The sequence below is a fragment of the Heterocephalus glaber genome, unplaced genomic scaffold (assembly GCF_053883595.1).
Source record: "Heterocephalus glaber isolate CG9 unplaced genomic scaffold, H.glaber_assembly_v1.0 deba00001543, whole genome shotgun sequence".
Classification (NCBI taxonomy): Eukaryota; Metazoa; Chordata; class Mammalia; order Rodentia; family Bathyergidae; genus Heterocephalus; species Heterocephalus glaber.
In genome coordinates, this window is record NW_028258336.1 from 8837205 (window position 1) to 8859951 (window position 22747).

The following is a 22747-nucleotide window of genomic DNA, read 5'->3' on the forward strand; positions in this document are numbered from 1 at the left end:
AAAACTGTGACAAATGTTAATATGAAAAAGTACTTTGAAATTTTAGAACTTTATTTTTTAAGAGTGTCTGTCAGTAAACTTTTGTTGAATTTCCATTTTGCAAATAGTACTTTATTAAAATGTTTTTTTCTAAGAGCATTAATGAGTTCTTTTTGTTAAATATAATGGAATTCTTCGCTACACATTTTTTTCCTCTGCTACATTTGATTCTTGGACTCCTTCTAAAAGTTCACTCTTCCCTTGGCTTCAGGTTGTCTCATTGTTGTGGTTTTGTGGTTTTCCTTCTACTTCTCAGATATCTTCCTTCTCATATATCTTCATTGTTTTTTTTTTTTCTACTTCTCTCATGCATGTTGGATCCTAAGATTCTGACTTTAGCACTTACTCTCCTTACACTACCTGCTTTTCCTAAGTCTGGCTCCTTATTTTTCTTTTCATCATTAATGTGTTAACCACCCTCAAACCTCCCACATCTGGCCCAGATCTTGTTCCTAATTCCAGGCCCATATGTCCAGCTGCCTATGGAAGTCTCCATATGAATATTGTACAGGAACCTTAAATGTGAAGTGTCCCAAAACATAAGCAGTCTCTACTTGACCAGTCTTGTACTTATTCTTTATTCCCAGTCTAAGTGATGGTGTATTAATCTAAAAAATTGGAGTGTGTTTTTTAACTTTGACCTATGTTTCATTCCCCATGTTGAACTAATCAACATAATTTTATTTTTCTTACTCCTTACTATATCTCAAAATAAATGCTTCTTTTCCCCTTTCCTATCACTACCTAATGTTTAATTTTTAAATTTATTTTAGCAGCTGTCTATATTTTTCTAACTGTGCTGCATAGACCATTCATTCTATAAAATGTTAACATGTTTCTGTCAACTTGAACCAGCAGTGGTCCATGCATTGACTGTCCGGGTGGCTTGTGCCACTGGTAGTACAAATGGAGCTAATTACTTTTATGGGTCTTTTTACTAATAAAATTAATGAAAAGCCACCCAGTGGGTTAGTCATGCATGTACTACCAGCATGTACAAGCCACCGGCAGTGAGACATATGAATCATGTCCCCGTCATAAACATGTTAAATGACATTCTGCAGAAACATCAGGATTCCATGGTCAAATAAATTGGGAGAAGACCACATACCACCATTCCCATCTTGTCAATTCACAACGAACATGAAGCACTAACAAATTTTGCAACAGGCAGTCTGTTTGTCTAACCCAGCCTTCCAGTGTTTATCCCCATTTTTTTGTGGTGAATCTTTAAATATCTCACATCCTTTGCATAGTTTAAGATATGCCTGTGTAGGATACAAGGAAAAGAACCAACTTTCTCCTTAAAGTCAGTTTTCCTACCAATACCTGTCGAATAAACTCTCCTTTCCCCACTTGTTTATTTGCCTCCCTTAATCAGATACTTAATGCTCAAATAAACTGAAATCTATTTCAGAGCTGACTGTTGACTGTTGGGGTTGTATTATATGAGACTGGAGCATCTGTTCATATTTTTGAGGGAGGCCCACCTGAATGCAGAAATGAATCTTTACTAGCTAAAGCCAGGCATATTGACCTGTCAAATATGAGCTTTCCAGCACTAAAAGAGACCAAGAGCATCAGCAGCTATAGAATTCTACTGAAGAGATTTTGTGTGGGAAGACAGACATGTAGGAGGGTTCCGTGTGTTGGTAACTGGCTTCATCATTAGCAGTCTAAATGAGCAAGTGCTGTACGCTCTTCTTTTCCAATTAATAAGAGGGATAATTTTTAGCATCCTGAGACTGATGCACCAGGAAACTTGTCCATAATTATTTTCCTTCAAAATACTCTGTAAGGCCATTGAATAAAATTACACCTGAAGAACTTCAAAGTAAGATGTGTTATGTTCATGTACGAAGTCCCCACAATGATTGTAGTCATGTATTGCAAACATGTACTAATAAAAATGTAAAACATTTTTCATCTTAAGTTGCAATTTTTAATTGATCCAGCTGTATGCTTCTGTCTGGAACTGCCAGGGACTGGATGTGCTTCTGTTTACAGAGTTATGAGGCCAGTGCAATTATTTTTTCCCAAAATATCATGCTAGTTCACATTTTGGATGCCTAGAACCCATACTTTAAGTACTTGAATGATGCTAAGGTGCCTTTTATTTCTGTGATTTTGTGATACAGTATATGTGGAAGTGTCATTTTCTTAAGGAAAGAAGCAAGATTAGAAATCCAATGCAAGAATATTTTTATATATAAAAGAATGGATGGATGGAAATTTTTGATGTTCATAGTGGTTATAGATAGATGATAGACCACTGCTGGGTGTCTTCTCCTACAGATCTACTTTGCATCCTGTGCTGGACCCGAGAATGTACATCCCTGGGCTAACTTGCTCCCCTTCTCACTGGTTCCTGGTTTTTTTTTCAGTGGAGAGCCTTAGGAGATTGAAGAAAGGGAAGGGGTTGGCATTGAGGTATCTATTCTTCTGGCTCCTTATTTGCAGAATTATCCTGGGCTGCCTGAATCCCTCAGCTAACAGTCTCAGCTCATCTTAGTCCATTCAGGTTGCTATAACAAATTACCATAGACTGAGTGACTTGTAAACTACAGAAATGTATTTCTTATAATTTATTTCTTACAGTTCTGGAGGCTGGAAGTCCAGATGAGGGTGCCTGCATGGTCAGATTTTGATGAGGCCTCTCTTCCAGGTTGCTGTCTGTTTCATTGCATCCTCACATGGCAGAAGAGGGCAGGAATGTTTCCTCGGGTCCATTTTTATAATGGCATTAGTCTCATTCAAGAGGCTTTCAGCCTCCTAAAAGCCCTTCTCCTAGTTCCATCACCCTGGGGGTTACAGTTTCAACATAAGGGTTTTGGGAGGAAACAGGCATTCAGTTCATACCACAGTTCTTTTCCAGAAGGTTTTTTTTCTACATGACTCTCCTTCCAAGTTCTAGTACCTACTACCCTTGTCCTTTGAGACAAAAAGGACAGCAGCCGCACTCTTTCTAGTCCAGAAGTGGTTCACTATCTCTGGTGATTTACAGTCACCCTTCCAAAAGATACTAGTCATTCTTTTTAAAGATAACTAGTGATCATTGTCCATATTGACCACTGTCAATCCTAGAATCTGGGCGTGCCCCCCCCCCCCCCCCCGCCAAGCAGTGTTGCTTGCTGTCAGTTGCTTTTTGACTAAGTGGGTGTACACTTACATATTATTTTTCTCTTAGATCCAAGAGTTGAAGATTGGCTCCTCATGTCCTCACCTCTGCCACAGTCCATCATCTTGGGACTCTATGTTTATTTTGTCATGTCTCTGGGACCAAGGCTCATGGAGAATCGAAAGCCCTTTGAACTCAAGAAAGCGATGATAACGTACAATTTTTTAATAGTACTCTTTTCTGTGTATATGTGTTATGAGGCAAGTGTCTTCAGTATTTTTAATGGGAGAATGTTGCCTGAGTCTTTCTGTTTGTGTCATTATGTTTTTAGTTATTATTATAGAATAACTTTTTGAGAAGGAATTCTGAGCTCACTGAGAAGACATTTAACAACCACAACAAAGTTATGTCTAGACAAAAAACTCCTTAGAGGATATCAGCATATTTCACAGGTAGTGAGGAAAATTAACATCCTGTCTAGGAACTTGCACATAGTTATCTTTTTTTATTATTTTTATTTTTGGTACCAGGGATTGAACTTGTGCTTGCCAGGGAGGCACGATGCCACTGAGCTAAATCCCAGGCCCCACATAGTTATCTTTAATGGATGACTGACTAAACACATAAATGTTAGTTTTGGCACTCACACTTGGAGAAATTGCATAACTCAAAATGACATAACTTGTCTGTGGAGGGCAGCACTTGAATGCAGGTACACCTGACATCAGAGTTCATGCTGTCTCTTTCCCGAGCTGTCATCATCATGGTGAGAACTCTTGGTTTCTGTGTACTCTGATGAGCTATACAACAGTGGACTGGCTTCAGTTGGGTTGGGCTTTGAGGAGAAAGAGACCATACACTCACACAAAGCAGTAGGCGAGGGAGCCTGTTCCTTGTCCTTAAGGGAAATGGGGATCTTTCAGGACCCAAAAGCAGAATCACAATTCACTCATTTACCCTCTGCTATTAATGTCTCAGTCACCATCACACCTCTACCTCTCAGGGATTCTTTGCTTCTTTTCTGACTCTGGCTGTCTTCCCCCTCCTCTTTATTTTACTTACTATCAGAGTTTGTGCTTAGTCATAACTTTGGCTCAGGATGACCCACTGCGGTTCCCGTGCCTCTCTTGTCAACCAGGCCTCTCCACATGTATCCATCAAACCCTATTCCAACTGAAAATTTACCTGATCACATCTATTCATTAAATCTACTCTGGCTTTATTTCTCACAAGCTTTCCCTAAGTCTGGACTCACTCTGCTATTTGTTCTACTTTATTTCTAAAATTAACTCACAGGCCACTCTACTGTTCTTTCTAGAGTATGAGCAACTGAACAGAAAAGAGCTCTAGAATTGGGAAGAAAGAAAATATAGGTTCTTGACGTGTTTTTGGAGATAGAATGTCACATATTAGATAATGTTAAGAACACACTTGAAAGCCAGGAGACCAGGACTAAGACCAGGACACTGCCATAGCTACCTTATCAGTACAATGAGGAATTTTACTTTGTCTGTTTACTTAGTGACTAAGTCCTGATTCTGTTACTAATTGCTTGATTTTGAGCAAGTCACTTAACTACTCTAGGCCTCATTTTTTTTACTGTATAAGGCCAAGTTTGAACCAGATTGTCTCTCAGCTTCCAGAATGTTCTGGTATTCTTATGTTCTGTGTCTGATTGTATCATTGGATGTCCATATGTATATATATTTCTTAGGCTTAGAAAGATTCCAACTATACCAGTCAGTTTTGATTCCTCTTTTATCCATTACTCTGTAAAAGAAGGTTTGACAAATCTGAACTTAACAAGTTCACCAGGAATACTTGTCACATATATGCCAGTTTCAGGGTTTATTACCTTCCAAACAAAAATTACTTGGACTTTTGGGGGTTATTTTTTTTTCTGTCCTGAAATATAGACATGTATGTCGAAAGTGTGATAGACTATTGGAAGGAACTTAATATCAGGGAAAACATTACATTCTACTTGGTTTAAACAAATATTTTTAAAGCCGGGCAGTGTTCCATGTGCAGATGACATCCAAAAACATGGTTCACTGTACAGTTAACACTTCCACTAGAGTGTTCTGCCAAGTAAGAACAAGGTGAAAGAGAAACACGTAGACTAAACTAACTCACATGCTTTCTAGTGATTATTTGATTGTGCTAGGTACTTGGCACTGGGCAGACACTCAGAAAGGGAGACCAGGAAAGACCCTACAGAAGGCCAGGTCATAGGACTTCTGCTCAGTACAGCCCTTGTTTGAGTTAAGGTGGGTGGAAAATTAATCACCACAGTTTGAATAAGTAGCCTTGGCTTAGAATATTTCATCATTCAAAGTGAGTCTGAGCACAAGAGAAATGACAGTGCTTACAGACAGCAGGATCTTGTGGAACAGAATTTAGTATTTCTTTTTGTCACATTCTCTGTTCCTTTGGGAACATCTTTTGACTTGTTTTTGTGGGATAAATGTATATCTTACACTTCTCTGCATCTTAATTTTCAGTATTTCCTAACTTACCAAGTTAACTGTGTGATTACATTGTCTTCTAATTCAAAGTAGGAGCTGTGTCAGTATTGCATTCTACGTAAAGTATAGTGTGTTTTTAAATACCAAAGTTTATAGTGTTGTTTCTTTTTTTTCCACCATTAAAATGTCATCCTGATAGAACTTTATAAGTTCTTTCTTTAGAACTTAGACAAGTTTGTCTTAATAAGTTGTCAAGTTTTAGTTTTAGCTTCAATAGTAATAAAAATAATTAAAATCTGCTTCAATGACAAAAAATGATATAACCATTATACTGAGAAATAAAAGACTTTTCAGGGAAGATGCTGGGACGTGTGAAACAGGAAATTAGAGAAGAGAATCATCTTCTCAGCACCCTAAATTAAGCCAACCATTTAATATTTGCAATCTCTAAAATTAAAGCTCTCTTTTCATTTCAGGCACCAATTTTTATTTTTTGTTTTTGTAAAAATAAAATCAGACTGAAAGAATGTATATATTTTTCAAAAACAAATGTCAATATAATCTTTGAATTACAATTCGGACTTAGCAACAACAGGCTTTTCTTCTAACCACCATTCTAAGGTCACTTCGTGGGTGTGTTGGAATTAAGGCCTACCAGATTAAATTCCTACTGTTCAAATATTTTCCTCTTGTTTTGTGAATCCAAAGCACAACTAGTATCTGAGTCTGGTGTATGATCAATCTTGATTTTGAATGAGGAAAGAGTAACAGAGCCATGGGCTAACACTACACATCTCACCCACCAGCCAAGGACAGGAAAAGCCCCCACTACCTTAGCTACCTTATCAGTACATTGAGAATTTTACTTTATTTAGTGACTAATTAGGAAGACTTGAATTGGGCAAAAAAGGCTGATTCAGAGCCCTTTAAAAGTATTCAAACACATAAACTCACATATATACATATATATATATATATATATATATATATATATATATATATATACACACACACCAGTGTTTGCTGTTTAAGCCAAATACTCTCAGGGATTTTTTTTTTCATTTTGTTACAGTAATCATCCCAAGAAATGATCGATTTAGTTAGAACACAGTTCATATAAATGATATGTGAGTTTATGGATTTATAAATTCTTGGAATCAAGCTTTCCCATCAAGTGTGTTTTCAGTGTGTCATTGTGCCAGCCGCCTTTCTCTTTGTACTGACTGCTTACCCAGCTGATAGTATAATGAAGCTACAGTCTAAACTACCTTTGTTGTATCTGTGAGCAAATGCTCCTTCTTTAATATGCACGTACTGTTTTCCAGTTTGTGATGTCTGGCTGGGGGACAGGTTATTCATTTGGATGTGATATTGTTGACTATTCACAGTCACCCAGAGCTCTGAGGGTAAGTTTCTCTTTGGAAAAACTTGTCATTCAAAATCTATGTTGAAACTTTTTGCACTCTGTTTACAGTATTGGATATGAACTCAGAATGAAGATGAGTAAATGACTCATCAAGTTGTATATGTAGTGGGGTTAATAAATGTTACAAGAATCAATAGGCTTGTAGTTTCCTGAAATGAAAATCAGTGCTTTTCTTTTTTTTCATTTTGTGGATTTAAAAGTAAGATAATGTGGAGTTCTTGAAAAACTGAAAAACAGGATTACCATAAGATCTAGCAATTTCTAAGGGAATCAAAAGCAAGGACTCAGATATTTTACACTCAGGATCTTAGCAGCATTATTTATAATAGCCAAAAGGTAGAAGCACTTCGAGTGTCTGTGGATTGGTAAATGAATAAATAAAATGTGGGGTACATATATATATATATATATGTATGTTATAAAATATATCTGTATCTGTGTGGTATATATGTGTGTGTGTGTTATAAAATATATCTGTATCTATCTCTGTAGAGAGGGAGAGAAGGGGAGATTAAATATTATTCAGCCTTTAAAAAGAAGGAAATTGTTATGCTACAACGTGAATCTTAAAATAATGCTAACAGAAATAATACAGTCAGAAAAGGGCAAATACCACATGAATTGGCTTATATACCTAGAGTAATCAAATGTATAAAGACAAAAAGTAGAATGATGGGTAGAGCTAGAGGGGAGGAGGAATGCAAAGTTATTTTTGAACAGATACAAAGTTTTAATTATTCAAGATAAAAGAGTTCCTTTGACAGATGGTAGTGATGATTGCATAACAATGTGACTATAATTAATGCCATTGAACTGTACATCAAAAAGTAGTCAAGATGAGTGTGGGGGATTTAGCTCAGTGGTTCCGCCCCCTGCCTTGGAAGCGCAAGGACCTGAATTCGATCCCTGGTACCGAAAAAAAATTAGTCAAGATGGTAAATTTTATGTTACACATTTTACCAAAACTCTTAAAAAGTAAACTTTTCTTGTGTTAAAAAATAGAATGAAATAATTTTGAGTCTATCTGTCTTTCTCTAGATGGTACACACCTGCTGGCTTTATTACTTCTCCAAATTTATTGAGCTGTTAGACACTGTAAGTATGTGGTCACCATATTCGGTAATTGTTTGATGTTTCAGTGAAAGCAATAAACTGCTACAATTCTGTTCTCTGATAACTGGATATCAGCCCTCAAGCAAACCTACTATTATCTCTTTTGCTTTTTATTGTAAGTAATTTTAAAGAGTAGAATAAGCTTATTTTCTAGTATTTCTCAAACTCCAAAAGGTAGGTTTTTTTTTTATAGTTACCACCTGATTAAGGTAAGCATAGAACTATCACATAAAATAGAAAAGTGTAAATCTTGCTGTAGAAGATGACAGTTGTTTTGTGAAGCAAGTTCAAGGAACAAAGATCAGAGGCTATCTTAGCTTTGGTTCTTAGGCCAAAACACTGTGTCATCAATATTCTTTTAAGGTGATAAATGCTTCAAAATTCATAAACTTATGCTAGGAAGTGAAGTTACCCCCACGTTATTGTAATTTTAGCTGCCTTTCTGAAATCTACGCTTACTGGGCCCTGGCTCTTCCTACTTCAGATCTTGGCGAGGACCAACTTTGGACGGATGACTGGGTCCTGGGAGAAGCAAGCATTAAGGCTTAGTCTGTGTTGAGAGGAGAAAGCCATGAACCTTTGTTTCCAGAGCATCTTAGGAGAGCTGGGTATTTATTATATGGCTGTGGCAAATAGATGTTAGTTATTTGGAGCTAGTATTGGTCTGAGACTGACAAATGCATTCTTTCTTTGGGTTATACATCACCACATTTCTTGTAGGAAATCTCAACATGCTTCACCTTCTCAGTTGACTAATCACATAATGTTAGAATAGGAAGGGACTTCGGTGAACACAGTCCAGTGGTTCTCAAACCTTAGCATGCATTGGAGTCACTTGGCGGGCTTATTAAACCACAGATACCTGGACCCACACCCCTGGCACTTCTGATTTAATAGGTCTTGGGTGGGGCTCATGAATTTTCATTTCTAATAAGTTCTTAGGTAATGTTAATGCTGTTTGTTCAGGAACCACACTTTGAGAGCTCCCCCACAATGGCTGAACCAACACTGCCATCCCTACAATAAAACCACTTACTACATACTGCCAGATCTGACTTCTAATAGTTTGTTTTGTTAAACAAATTTTTATTTATGTTCATACTTTTCTCTTCTATTATCTTTATCCAGTTTCAGTATTAGCACAGTATTGATTTCCTAAAATGAGGGGAGACACGTTCCTTCTTTTTTCTGCTTTAAATGTTTGATATAATTTAAAAGTTAAAATGTATATGAGCCTGCTGTTGTCATATAGGTAGGTTTTCAAGCTAGAAATATACTTTCTTTAATAGGTGCTATTCAAATTTTATATTTCTTCCAGAGTCAGTCTCATTAGGTAATTCACAGAAGTCAGGTACTTCATAGAAGTTGTCAAATTTATTTCAAAAAAGATTTTTGTAATATGCTTTCTATATCCTTTTAAATTCTGTAAAATCTGTGGTAATGTCCTCTAAATCTTGATATTGTAATTTTTAAACAATGTATAATTGATATTGTGTAATAGGAAGAAAAGGTCCAAAGGAGCAGGGGAAGTGGGAGGGGTAGGGAGGGGAAAGGAAAGAAGGGAAAAGAAAAAATATGAGAAAAAAAAATGGAAACAAAGTCTTTGCAAATAGGGAAGGGGTGGAGGGGGTGAAGGGAGGGCAGGGGAAGGGGAAAAAATAAAAACTAAGATACATCATGTGAAGTTACAAGATCCCAATGATGAATGTAACTGTATTTCATACCTAAAATGTACCAATAAACTTAATGGAAAAAAAGAGAGAGAGAGCTCCCCTGCTGATAGTCTAGTGTCTCTCTGTGTAGTGGAAATAATGGTATTGGGAACAAAGCAAGCACATGTGGGCTCCACTTCCAGTGATTTGGTATCAAATGATCTGGAGTAAAGACCAGGAATGATTATTTTTTTAAAAATTTCTTGGATATTGTAATATGGAATAGGAGCAGAGAACCATTGAGACAAACCAGAGCTCTCCGAGGACTTGCCACTGACTGGGACTAGGGGGTGGTTCACTGTTGCCCCAGGCTATGTTCTTCCTTGTGCTTAAGCAAACGTATTTTGGCCTCATTGACTGCTTTGCATGTTGTCAGTTCCAGCTTCCATAAGAACACTGTTGCTGCCTCTTTGTCCTTTCCTGAACTACATTTCTCAAATACTCCATCACAATAATACTTTTCTTTGTGTTGTGCTGTTTTAGTCCTGAATTTAAAAGTCAAACTTTAGCACTGGTATTCTGAATTTTGCTTGGGAATTTTTAAATATCCCCATCCCCCCAGTTCTACTTTTGTTTTATTTATAGGGTTTCTATAAACCACAGGGTATGTTCAATATGAGTGGTCCTTTTATTGCCCTGCTCATTTTTCTTACACAGCTTTGCTTTCTTTTCCATCGTAGTTTCCAAATGAACACCTCAAAAAGTTTTCTCTTCCTGCTTTAATAAAAAAGTGCTAATGTTTTGATGTGTTGCAAGTTGTTCTTGACTTACCTGATTCCTTATCCAAATTGATAGGGTGTAGTAAAAAGCATTGTAGAATAAAATAATTTAGTTCTAAAAATTAAAGTCTTCCTCTTTCCCATACACTTCAAAATTCATTATTTTTTATATTTTAAAAAATTTAACCATTACTATTTCTTTCAGTAATTTTTTGTCAAACTCCACTTTATATTTTTGATTTTTAAATCTTCATACAATTTCTTTTCACTTTCTTATTGGCTCTCTCCTGATTAGTTATAATACCTGTGTTCTTTTATACTTGTTAGCTTTTGAGCTGCCCCTTGGAGAATCAGCTACTTTTGTAAGTAAGCATTCTGTAAAGCAATGCTCTTAAAGTAAATTATAGTACAGGGTAGTTTGCTCTTTGCCAGTATTTTTGTAATGCTCAGTAAGTTGTTGCATGATTTTTATAAACTTGATTTTCTTTACATTATTTCAGATCTTTTTTGTTCTGCGTAAGAAGAATAGCCAAGTGACTTTCCTTCATGTCTTCCATCATACCATCATGCCATGGACCTGGTGGTTTGGAGTCAAATTTGCCCCAGGTAGCCAAGGGAAAGTTGGGATCATATAATATAACCAATCACATTTTATAAGAACATTTTTAAAAATCAAAGAATTACTTTGGTCAAACTTCTGACTTCAAATTATTACCTAAAACATAATCATTGAACTATCCACACACCCCACCTCCCATACATACAACTTTTGGGCACAGGATTCTATACATATTCTTTAGTTTTGTTTGGAGTTTTCCTTGTACTGTAGAGCTCCAGTAAGTGTCTTTAAGTAAATAATAAACTAATAAATAAAATGGTAAAAACTTTGGCTTTATAGGAGTCTGTTTAGATAATATTTCTTTATATGTTACCAGGAAGTTGGAATGTTTTATCTCAAGTTCCATGTCTTACTTGCTTTCAAGTTCCTAAGAATTCACACCCTATCTTAGTCCATTTTATATTGCCAGGACAAAACACCTAAGAATGGTTGGTTTATAAAGACGTGAGATTTATTTGCAAATGGCATTAGGCTAAAGAGAGGTCTCATGCAATAGAGAAAGTCAGAGACTGGGGAGGCTCCTGATCTGCTCTTGTGTAACATCTCATTATCCAGGAGACTAATCCACTTCTGTGAGAACCAATCCACCACTCCAGGAAGCCAGCATTAATCTTTTCACGGGGATGGTCTTGACTCAGTCACTTTCCTCTTACAGGCCCCTCCACCTTTCAGTACCATTACATAAGTATCCAAAAGATGTGTCAGATGGTGCTGATCCCAACTTTGTAAAGCATTCTACCATAGTAAAAGATAAAAAGTTTTGCTAGTATTTTTTAGATCAAAGATAGTTTAAATAAAGAGTTTAACAAGCAGCCTCTTTTGTATATTTCATTCTGGTTTTATGCTTCCAAACATGTAGAATTGAAGAAAACAGGCAGTAATTTTGTCTTACCTATCTCATCACGATGTTTTAAGTAAGTGATATCCTTAAGGTCATATTCTTATCATTGCAAACTTTGGTTGGAAAATTTATTCTAGTTTCTTAAATTTAAAAAAATCTTCAGGTAACCCTGTAGTCCATATGAGACAGTGCTTTAACATTTTTATGAACAGCTTACCTTGATTAGCATTCTGGTTTTGCTAGACTTAAAGAAAAGAGGAGCCATAATTGAGGAACTCTTGTTTGAGTTTTAGATGCTGTAGACATGGGATGAAAGGAGGGGTGGAATCTGCGTGCAGCAGAGCATGAGAGGATATGAAGAAGACAATGGCGAGTAGGAGATGTCAGAGTATAGGACTGAGAAATCTTAGGCATAAGGCTGTCCTTAACTAGGGCATGCAGACATTGGATTTTCTAGTGTGTAAAGCATCTTCTTGCCCCAAATTGGTATTTATCTGTTGAGGCATTTTTTTAAAAAAGTAAATGTTGAGGCCAAGGATTTAGCTCAGTGGTGCTGCTGCTTGCCTCGCAGGCACAAGGTCCCAAGTTCGATCCCCGGTACCAAAAATAAAAATAAAGTAAATGTTGCACCTTTTTCTTACAATATGTACTAATGTCAAAATTTAACTCATAGTCTTAGCTGTGTCTATTTTACAAATCCAGGAGAGCTAGGATACTTAATTTTCTTAATTTTATTTATCATTACTTTCTTGTTTTTGTTCTCGCTCACATACATATTGTGCCTCTCAGTTATTCCTAAGTGATGTATATATTGACACCTTATTTGAATTGGTGAAAAACCTAGTAGAAGGATTATGGTTTCTTGTGTGTATATAATTATGAAAATGATATTGACAGGCATATTTAGTTCTTCTCCATTAAGCTGTTTGACTCTTAATTATCAGAAAGGATGACTTTTATTTTTAAAGAATGCTAGTAAAGATGATTTTACATGCTTTTTTTCTTGTCTTTATTCCCTAAACAATACCTAAGAACAATTATTTACATAGCATTTACATTGCTTAGTATTATAAATAAGCTAGAGGTGATTAAAAGTATATGGGATGATGTAAGTTATATGCAAACACTATGCCATTTTATATAAGGGACTTTGAACATCCAGCATTTGGTATCCTCGGGGAGTCCTGGAACTAATTTCCTATGGATATTGGGGAACAACTGTATGTATTAAAACACTGAAAAAAGAAAGAGAAATAAAAATAGAATAAAAGATTGAATACAATATTCCAAAGTAATACATGGGTGATTTGAAGATATTGAAACAGTGTTCCTCTTCCCTTCTTTATCCTTCTCTTTACTTTCCAGGTTTTTTTTTTTTTGTATTGAATAGTTCTATAATGGGAAACAAATTTTATTTAACAATGGAGTTTTTTTTTTTACTTCTGTGTTTGAGTGCATTGATAATCTAGCTTCCATTTCAAGAACAAAAAAATGCTTTCAATAAAGAAAATGTAAACATGATATACCTAATTTTGAAATGTTATCATGTTTATGGTCATTTTGTGATAGATTCCTTCTCCACACCCTAATTTCTCTTCTTTAGAAAACGTACAAGGTCGAAATGTTTTCCTGTCTCTCCTGTGCTTCTCACAATGCCATTCCTGCTCGGTGTTATGTTGAACTCTCTAAACATTCCCGGTGGCAAATTCTAAGCATTCAGTGGCAAATACACCAGAAGGAGCTTTTCCCACAAGTGTTATTCAGCACTGCTTTTCATTCCTAGAATGAGGCTGTTCCGTTTAAGTTCTTCTTTTCAAAAATTTAAATATAGCTGATCCCTATCTAGTGTTTAATTTCCTGTTTGTGTCTTGTAGCCCCCTCTGGGATAATAGCAATCCAACTTTTTTTTTAATTTGATGAAAATATTTCTGTGACTGGTTTTTATATTAATTGTATATAAAACCTCTTTGAGAGATATGTAGAATTATGGTAATTACCCAGGTGATTCCTTTATTTTTTCCAAACCAAAGGAGTAAAATGTGATGCCATTAATTGTAATTCATTCAGTTTGCTTTTCAGACCCATTATTGTAAAGAAAGCACACTTAGAAAATACTTCATTAGAAAAGCCTTCAAAAAAAAAGAAAGTAAAAGAAAAGCCTTCCAAAGAGTAAAATAAAAAGTAATACCAATTAAAATGTTACTTGTGAAAAAACTTATTAAAATAACACCAGAAAAGAATCCTAGAGAAAATAAGTTAATTTTCTGTGATAGTTTATTTTAGTCAGTAACTTTACTAAATACTTTCAGTTACATTAAGTATGTTTTTAAATTCATATCACAAGATCCTTGTATTAGGGTGTTTAGGATACTCTTCTACTAAATATGGGAGACATGTCTTAGTGAGAAAGGCTGTGACATACTTTATTATAAAGGCTGAAATAGATTTCCTGTTTACGTATTACCATGAGACATAAATGGACTTGACAGGTATTTGGCTTACCCTTGTGAAGCAGCTTGATTCCTAAACTATGAGAAGTAGACAATGACTATATATTAAAATTAACATATAAATTTTTAAAAAATAAAATTAACCTAGAAAAGGTGTTTTCACAACACTATAATTTACTTACTCAAGTTTCTCTTGGGAAACAAGATTAATCCAACTATAAAATAAAAGCTGAGAGGTGTTAATAAGCTTCATTAATTCAGTTCCTTCCTAAATTTGTTATATTTAAGGGATTAGCTAAAAATTTGATGTACTCTACTCTGAAGTAGAAAGTTTATGAAGCATTACATAAATGAGAATTTGGGGAAATATTTACTTAAAAGTAACTATTTAATGGCAGGCATGGTGGCACACTCTGATAATCCCAGTGCAAGAGAGGCTGAGGCTGGAGGATTTCTGTGAGTTTAAGGCCAGCCTGTGCTACAAAGTGAGACCCTGTCTCAAAAAAAAAAAGACCTATTTAAAATAAATTATTTGGAGGGAGTACTTTAGCAGTGGTAGTATCTAGAAGTACTAAGTATTACTGCAATTTCAAATTATTAAAAAGTAATTTCTGTGTAACAGTTTTATGACATTTTCCCTTAGAAGACTATATTGGAAATGATAAATTTATATTTTCCTTTAAACTTTCTATAATTTATAGTGTTTATGAATTCAGTGCTTCCTCTACCATAATCTAAATATGTGAGGTTCTGCTTCATTTTCAGAATCAAAAATTCTGAAATTAAGAAAATAAAGTATTTTGGAGAAATTTTAAAATTCTAGGTCAACAGCATGAAGCTGACACAGATTGTACATAAAAAAGGCAGATTTCTACTGGTGTGGTGGTATGTACCTGTAGTTCCAGCAGCTACCTGGGAGACTGAGGTGGGAATATCATTTGAGTCCAGCATAAACAACATAGCAAGACTTTGGGGAGAGAGAGAGAGAGAAGAAAGGAAGGAAGGAAAGGGAAGGGAAGGGAAAAAAGAAAAAGAGGGAAGAAGGGAAAGGAGGAAGGACAGATTCTTCGAGACTGTGCCCCTTTGGAAAGAGATCTTCAGGAAAAATTTCTGGGAGGCCCCCATCAACGTCATCCAAACACCTTTTACTCATTACTGTTACTGGTAAAGACAATTGAAATGGTCTTTCTGGCATTCTCAAGTATTCTTTGCTTCTTAAATGAAGATGGTGAAATTAGAAGAGGAAATCCAACATAGGAAGACATAATCAAATAGGTGCATTAACTAGGTTGGTTTCACAGTTAATAGATGTTTATTTTGGAAAAATAGTAATTGATAAAAGCACATTTAATGTAGCTTACTAATGAGAAAGCCAGTGGTTTTACTGCCAAATTTTTATGGCATTAAAAATATTTAATACACATTACTGAGAGTGGGAAAAAATGAATTTCATGCCACACAGTGAAATGTACAAAAGCAGTCTTTGCAGCTTTATTTATAATAGCTTACATTGGAAACAATTCAGATGTCTTTCAACCGGAGAATGAAAAAAATACTGATATACTCATATGCTATAATACTACACAGAAGTAAAAGACAAATTATTAGCATACATGTACCAACATGCATGAGTCTTAAAAACATTTTGTTGATTGAAAGAAGACAGGCACAAATGAGTACACTGTATACTTCCATTTAAAGTTTAATAACAGCCAAAATTAACAATTGATGACAGAAATTAGAATAAAAGTTATCTTAGGAGGGGCACATAAGAATTCTAGGAATGCTTTATATCTGAATCTTAGTGGTGGTTGCATACATGAATATATGTGAAAAATATTAAGTTGTACATTTAAGATTAATGCACTTTATATATGTTAATCTTCACTAAAATTCTTTTGATTATTATTAAGCAATATATCATATTTAAGAAGTATCTCAATTTAGTTTGTTAAAGTAAACCTAGATCATAAGGCTATCTTAATGGTAAGACATAGCTAATAAACATGCTAATTTATTTTCTAAAATTTGGATCTTATTTTTAACTAAATATATTATCCATTTCCTCTAGATTGATGGCTGTTTAGCAGAATTGATGTTTTATATATGTTTTTATTTCTTCCTACTAAAATTCATGAAATATGATTATACTGAAATTTCAGTTCAGACAAAAAATGTATCTGACTTTAAGGAACAATGGCCTCATGATATAATGTTTATTTCCAGGTGGTTTGGGAACATTCCATGCCTTTGTGAACACAGCTGTGCATGTAGTGATGTATACATACTATGGGCTGTGTGCAATGGGACCAGCCTACCAGAAGTATTTGTGGTGGAAAAAACATTTGACATCTTTGCAGCTTGTGAGTAATTAATTTTCTTTAAAACCAGGCATGAAAGTAGAGTTATTTGTTTTCACTGTGAATTAGAAAACTAGCTAAAGAATAAAGTTTATAAAATATAGAGGTAGTATCCTTTCTATGTTGTTTGAACTTTGTCAGGAACTGCATTGAGAACAAAGCATATTTGGTAACTTAAGAGACTCAAAAAGTAAGTCAGACTAGGGTGGCTTCCTGGTAGAGTCCTTGATATATTCTCTAGATAGATAGATAGATAGATAGATAGATAGATAGATAGATAGATATTTTACTTAGAAATTATCATCTATGTGATGAAAATAATCTCAAAGTTGTGATGACCAACAGGCATAGCACTAAGTTAGAAGGTAGAAATTCTGGCCTGGGGATGTAGCTCAGTGTTAAGAGTCCTTGGCTTGCATGCATGATGCCCAGCACTACCCAAGAGAAAACAAAAAAAGGAAAAGAAGTTAGAAATTTCATCTTCTAGTTCTAAATTACCTTAATAAATTCATTTTTCTTCCAGTAAGTAAAAAGGATTGCAATGATGAAAGGTGTAAAATGGTATATGAACATATATGTATTGAAGAATGTGACTACTGCTTTCAAGTAAAAAAAAGTTTAAAAGAGCAAGAGCAGAACCACTCAGTTTAATTCTAATATATAGGCAGCATGTAAGATTTTTAAGAATAGTTGTAGGGATGAGATGCTGATTTGCTTTTAATTTTATTGTTTTATTAAAAGGAGAATTCTGTTATCCCCATATTTCCAGATTTGTAGTTTATAATAAACAGGGTTCATATTCTGCCAGTGAGACCAAGGAAAAAGTATGACTTTAGGTATAGATATCTTGTTAGGATTAATATTTATTAAAAATCCTATAACTTGTTAAAAGAAATATGGTGCATTCATGTAAGATATTCTCCCAGGTGAGAGACTGATGTTTTAATCTGTAAAGATCAAAAATCAAGTGAGAGTATTGTCCTTGAAGTTATTTAATGTCTGAAATTGGCAGCAATCTAGATGAACAACCATAAGAAAATGATGAAATAAGTTATTTTAAATCAGGCTGTGGAATACTGTAAGGTCATAAAATTATTCATTACTACTTTTAAAATATTGAAACATCAGAAATATTTAAAAATATGTCTGTGCTCATTGCAGATAAATTAGAAAACCTAATTAGACAAAGAGAAGGAGAATAAAGATGTGGGGTAGGGATGTAGTGCAGTCGTAGCATGCTGTCTAGCTTGTTGCCTAGCTTGTAGGAGGCATGAAGCCCTGGGTTCAATCCTTAATACTGCAGAGACATAGAACAATATCCATCATCTTAGGATAATAATGCTGAAAGGTTTTATTTTGTTCTGTCAGTTTTTCTCTCTTATGTATGTGTGCATATAACCTTTATGTGATTTGACTTATACTGCATATACAATTTGTATTAGTCTTTTTTTTCTACTTAACATATTCAAGTATTGTGAAAAGTTGTAACAGTGTAAAAATTCTTATGTAGAAAAGGATATACATTGTTCATTAATATTCTAAATATGTCAGTCAGCCACAAATACACACACATATACAGGATGTTGAGAACATTGCTTACCCTTTCTAAAGTTTTGTCTCTTTTTCTCTAAAATTAAAGGAATAAGGGTAGCTACTGTGCAGGAATATGATACAAGTTCATTAAGATAACACCAGGATGCGCTGGGGTTGTGGCTCGGTGGTCAAGTGCTTGCCCAGCATATACAATGTCCTGCTTTGCTCCCCAGTACCCAACCCCCCTCAGTAAAGCAAAAGATAATGCAAGCAAAGTTGATGATAACAATAAAATGGAATAAAAGAAACCCTGTGAAAATCTTAGCCATAGTTATAACTGCATGGATTGTGGGTAATTTTTATTTATTTCTTTATAGATTTTTACTTTTCTATAATTTCCCTACATGTATTGCCTTTTAATGGGGGTGGGGCTATCCAAAATACCTGAATCTTAGCATAGAAAATGGATGTGTTAGGACTGTGTGCAGACAGATTTTGAGCAGCCCTAGGAGGACAGACAGTGCTGTTTCACTCCTTCCTGGCCCTCTCTCTGCTTGGCAGCTATGATTGTTTTTATCTATGATGAGGAGGACATGAAGCAGATACGAGGAGCCAGGGATCCTTTGGCTCCTGTAAAATAATAAAGGCTCTAATTTAAATGTTTCTATTTTCTAAAAATTAACCTATTTGTTCTAACAGCAGGACTGAATACTTGAAATCTAAACCATCCTGGAAACTTGGGCTACAGGTAGTGGTCCTACATAGATTTCATCACTGTCAAGGACGCAAGTCAGCCACTGCCAAAGGCAACCTGCCCTGTGGTTCTCTAAGTAGTAAGATGGTTGTACATTGCATGCTCCAAGAGCATTTAAATAGGATCCCTTGGAGCAGGGCAGTTTTCTGGAAATAAATAGAGGTTCCAAACTCCTGTCTGGATTTTTGACACTGTATCATCTATTTTCACTCCTAAGAGGCTAGATTCAAAGATGAACTTCCAACAGTAGCTTAGATACAGGTGAGGAGTATATGAACATAGGTAGGCAAAGAATTGTTAGCTCTTAGAGCAGGGGGTTTAGCTTGTTGGTAGAGCACTTGGCTAGCATGCACAGGGCCCCAGGTTTGATCCTCAGCTCTGCAAAAAATAAGAATAAATGTATAAAAACTCTTCATGTCTGAATAATATTACTCTTTCATTTTTTAGATCCAGTTTGTTATTGTCACCATCCACATGGGCCATATCTTTCTCATGGAGGATTGCAAGTACCAGTATCCAGTCTTTATGTACATTATTATGTCATATGGGTGCATTTTTCTGCTCCTTTTTCTTCATTTTTGGTACTGTGCTTACACCAAGGGTCAGAGGCCACCAAAAACTATAAAAAATGGAAACTATAAAAACAAACAGTACTAAAATACAGTACAACATGAATCTACGATTGAGACTGATACCTTGTCTTCCTTGACAATCAAGAGATATTTACCTATGCAATGCATTTTGTATATTTTTTCAAAATCAAGACCTTGTCTTTTTATGATAAATTATTGGGATTTCTGATATTTAAGAGTTCAAAGCTTCCAAACAAGTCTTCTGATAAAAGCCTAGAGCAGCCAGAATTTTCTCAGCTGCTTTTAAATCTAACTGAAAGCTTTTGTTTAATATATTTTGATACAATAAAAGGAGGATGTGAAGCAACACAGTACTCTTCAAAGACATCCAGTAGAGATGAAAAATATTAGCTATTTTGATCACGAACAGAGATCCGCAGAGTACGCTAGATTCCTTCTGCCAGGTTGGTAAACTTCTGACTGTGACTCTGATTCTGTCACTTGTTGACTGCATTCAGAAGATGTTGTATTTACTCTGGAGTTCAGTTACTATTCTGAAGTGCTAACACGGGTAAACATTAATTGAATTTTTAATAAGTTGTGATTTGAAATCACTAATGATAAATTTTAATGGATCTTTTGAACAGCTTCCATCAATTTTGCTGGTAAAGCTTTCTCACGACGCTTTTGTTATACAGACTGTTTCAAGGTAGCAGTGCTTTCTCTTACTTACACGGTTACACTTGACATTAAGGTGAAGTTAACATTAGTTTGGAAACAAGCTGATTCTTTTGATGGGCCACTATCGTTTTACAAATAACTTTTATATATCTGCACCCAGGTGAATGTATCAATGAAACTGTGTAGTTAGTGGAAAGATATGATTTGTTGTATTATGTCACTTTCTTATGTTATCATGGTTTAGAGGATTATCTCATTTAAATATTGGTTACATACTTAAATGTTTATATTATTAGCATACTGTAGGTACTTTTAAATCACAAATAATTTTAGGCCACTCATTATACTGTTTCCAGACAGGGTTTGAGTAGCTTATCGTGCAGCGGAGGCAGGTGGTAGCATAGAGAGTATCTAGGAGAATATTTGGTCTATAAGTAAGGGCTCTTCTACTTTGAGAAACTGACAGACTGCATTATAGTATCATATATATCTAGTATTATAAATACACTGCATGTGAAAGTATTTTCCAGAATTGTGAATTGGTCTAGTTTTTCAGACCTTTTATAAACCATATAATGAATGGCTAAAATTCATTTACCATAGGTTTTTGTTTTTCCTTTAAAATTGTGACTCCTAGATTTATCTTGTTCTCATATTTTCTTGTTGGAAAACCAAAACTACCAATCAGTAGAGTTTTGTCCAAGAAATAGCTACATTTGGATATTTGTGGATCTTTCCTTATTGTTTTTTCTCATTATACTCAATTTTGAAGGACTGTTTGTGTGTGAAAGACTTTAAACAATTGGTACTTATGGCCCAGATTATTGTGTAACATACAGTAGTACTTATTATACAACAAAGACTGCATTTTCACTGATTGTACATCTCTAGTTCTGTCTTCCTTCTAGTCCATTTTTGTATAACATAGCCTGCATCTTCACATTTACCAAATTTATAAGGCCATTAAGTGACTGTTAGTGATTTCATTGCTATATTATGAAAAGATGAGGACTGATAAATGGGGGAATTTCCTATTTTTACAAAATAAAGAACAGGAGAATAGCTAAAAGACATAGCTGCTTTAGTTTATTTCAGTGTGAAGGTCTCAGGGTTGCTTCATTGTTTTCCTGTTTTAGCTCCTGGTACCCAGCCTGCGCTAAAATGAGAAGGTGTGGTAGGTGCTGTTATACATATGTATAGTTCCCAAAGACCTAAGTAGGGTAAAGGTCAAATGGAAACAAAAGTAAGAAATAAAACAGGAGAGTTTATTTTGTTCTGACTCACATTGTATAATCTCACCTAACCTCCCTGTTTGACTTGTGCATTGTGATACAGCTCAGTGGTAGAACAGTTTCCTGTTATGAGTGAGGGGCTATGTTAGATCCCCAGCCCTGCAAAGAAAGAAGGGAGGGAGGAAAGAAGGGAGGGGGGAAAGACAGAGAGGGAGGAGTTTGACTTGTCTATGAACCAACAGGAATATGTAGTGAAACCACATTCTAAATTCTAGGAATAAAAGTGGGGAGGTAGAGTGTTTACATGAAAACAGATCACAACTGGCAGAGGTACTCTCCATGTAATCATCAGTAGATCAAAATGAATGTCACTAGATATGGAATTTGTGTGGGTGATGTTTTGTTCAAAGGGTTCTGGGTGGTCAAACAGAATTTCTCTCTGTGTTCCATTCCACTTTCCAGGACTTTATTGACTTTGGGTTTGCTTACTTAACAAGCAAAAAGCCAAGCTATAAAATCTAGTTTATTACTTAAAGTTCTGTGAATCCTTGAGGACCTATGTCTGTATTGTAAATAAATGCAATACAAATTTTTAAATATCTAATAGAAGCTGTCACTTTATAATCTTTTTTCTTTACGGAGAATTCTTGAGTATACTACATTGTTTCATAATTATAAAATTACAAGATTATATTCCCTCAGTTATCCCTTATTTCTGTTAACATTTTAAAAACTGAATAATTCTAGGGAAATTGTCAAAGTTTGGGTTTGTTCTCTGTGTATTATAATAAATTTGTGGTATTACATATATATGTGTGTATGTGTGTGTCATTTTGGAATCTTGCCACTTATGTTTATGTGAGTAGGGGATTTTTCATCTGAATACTCACTGAACTAAAGAATATTACACGTTTGTTGTATACTTGCTATGTTCAGACCACTGTGCTGGAGAGGCCTAGAACATAATTGAGACCCCTTGGAGCTTACAGGCTAGCAGATAAAATTATGCTACAGACTAGTATGTGATTGGTACCTGAGGAGTCAAAGTTCTGCCTTGTAGCAACCAGGGAAGGCTCTACAAAGAACTTTGAATTTGATTCGTATCCTTAA

The 22747-nt window shown here is 35.1% G+C and overlaps 1 protein-coding gene across 4 annotated transcripts in view; it reads left to right on the forward strand.

Annotated features, from left to right (window-relative positions):
* Positions 1-22445, forward strand: part of Elovl7 (ELOVL fatty acid elongase 7) — a 93455-nt gene extending 71010 nt beyond the window's left edge. For 3 of the 4 annotated variants that reach the window (XM_004862898.4, XM_087189585.1, XM_021242942.2), the window contains 6 exons: positions 3227-3417; positions 6951-7031; positions 8090-8146; positions 11096-11201; positions 16732-16868; positions 19600-22445. In XM_004862898.4, coding sequence (XP_004862955.1) covers positions 3227-3417; positions 6951-7031; positions 8090-8146; positions 11096-11201; positions 16732-16868; positions 19600-19809 — 782 coding nt within the window. In that variant the 3' untranslated portion in view covers positions 19810-22445. The remainder of the gene's footprint in view (positions 1-3226; positions 3418-6950; positions 7032-8089; positions 8147-11095; positions 11202-16731; positions 16869-19599) is intronic. The other variant, XM_021242943.2, reaches the window with a different exon arrangement.
* The last annotated feature ends 302 nt before the right edge of the window (positions 22446-22747 follow it).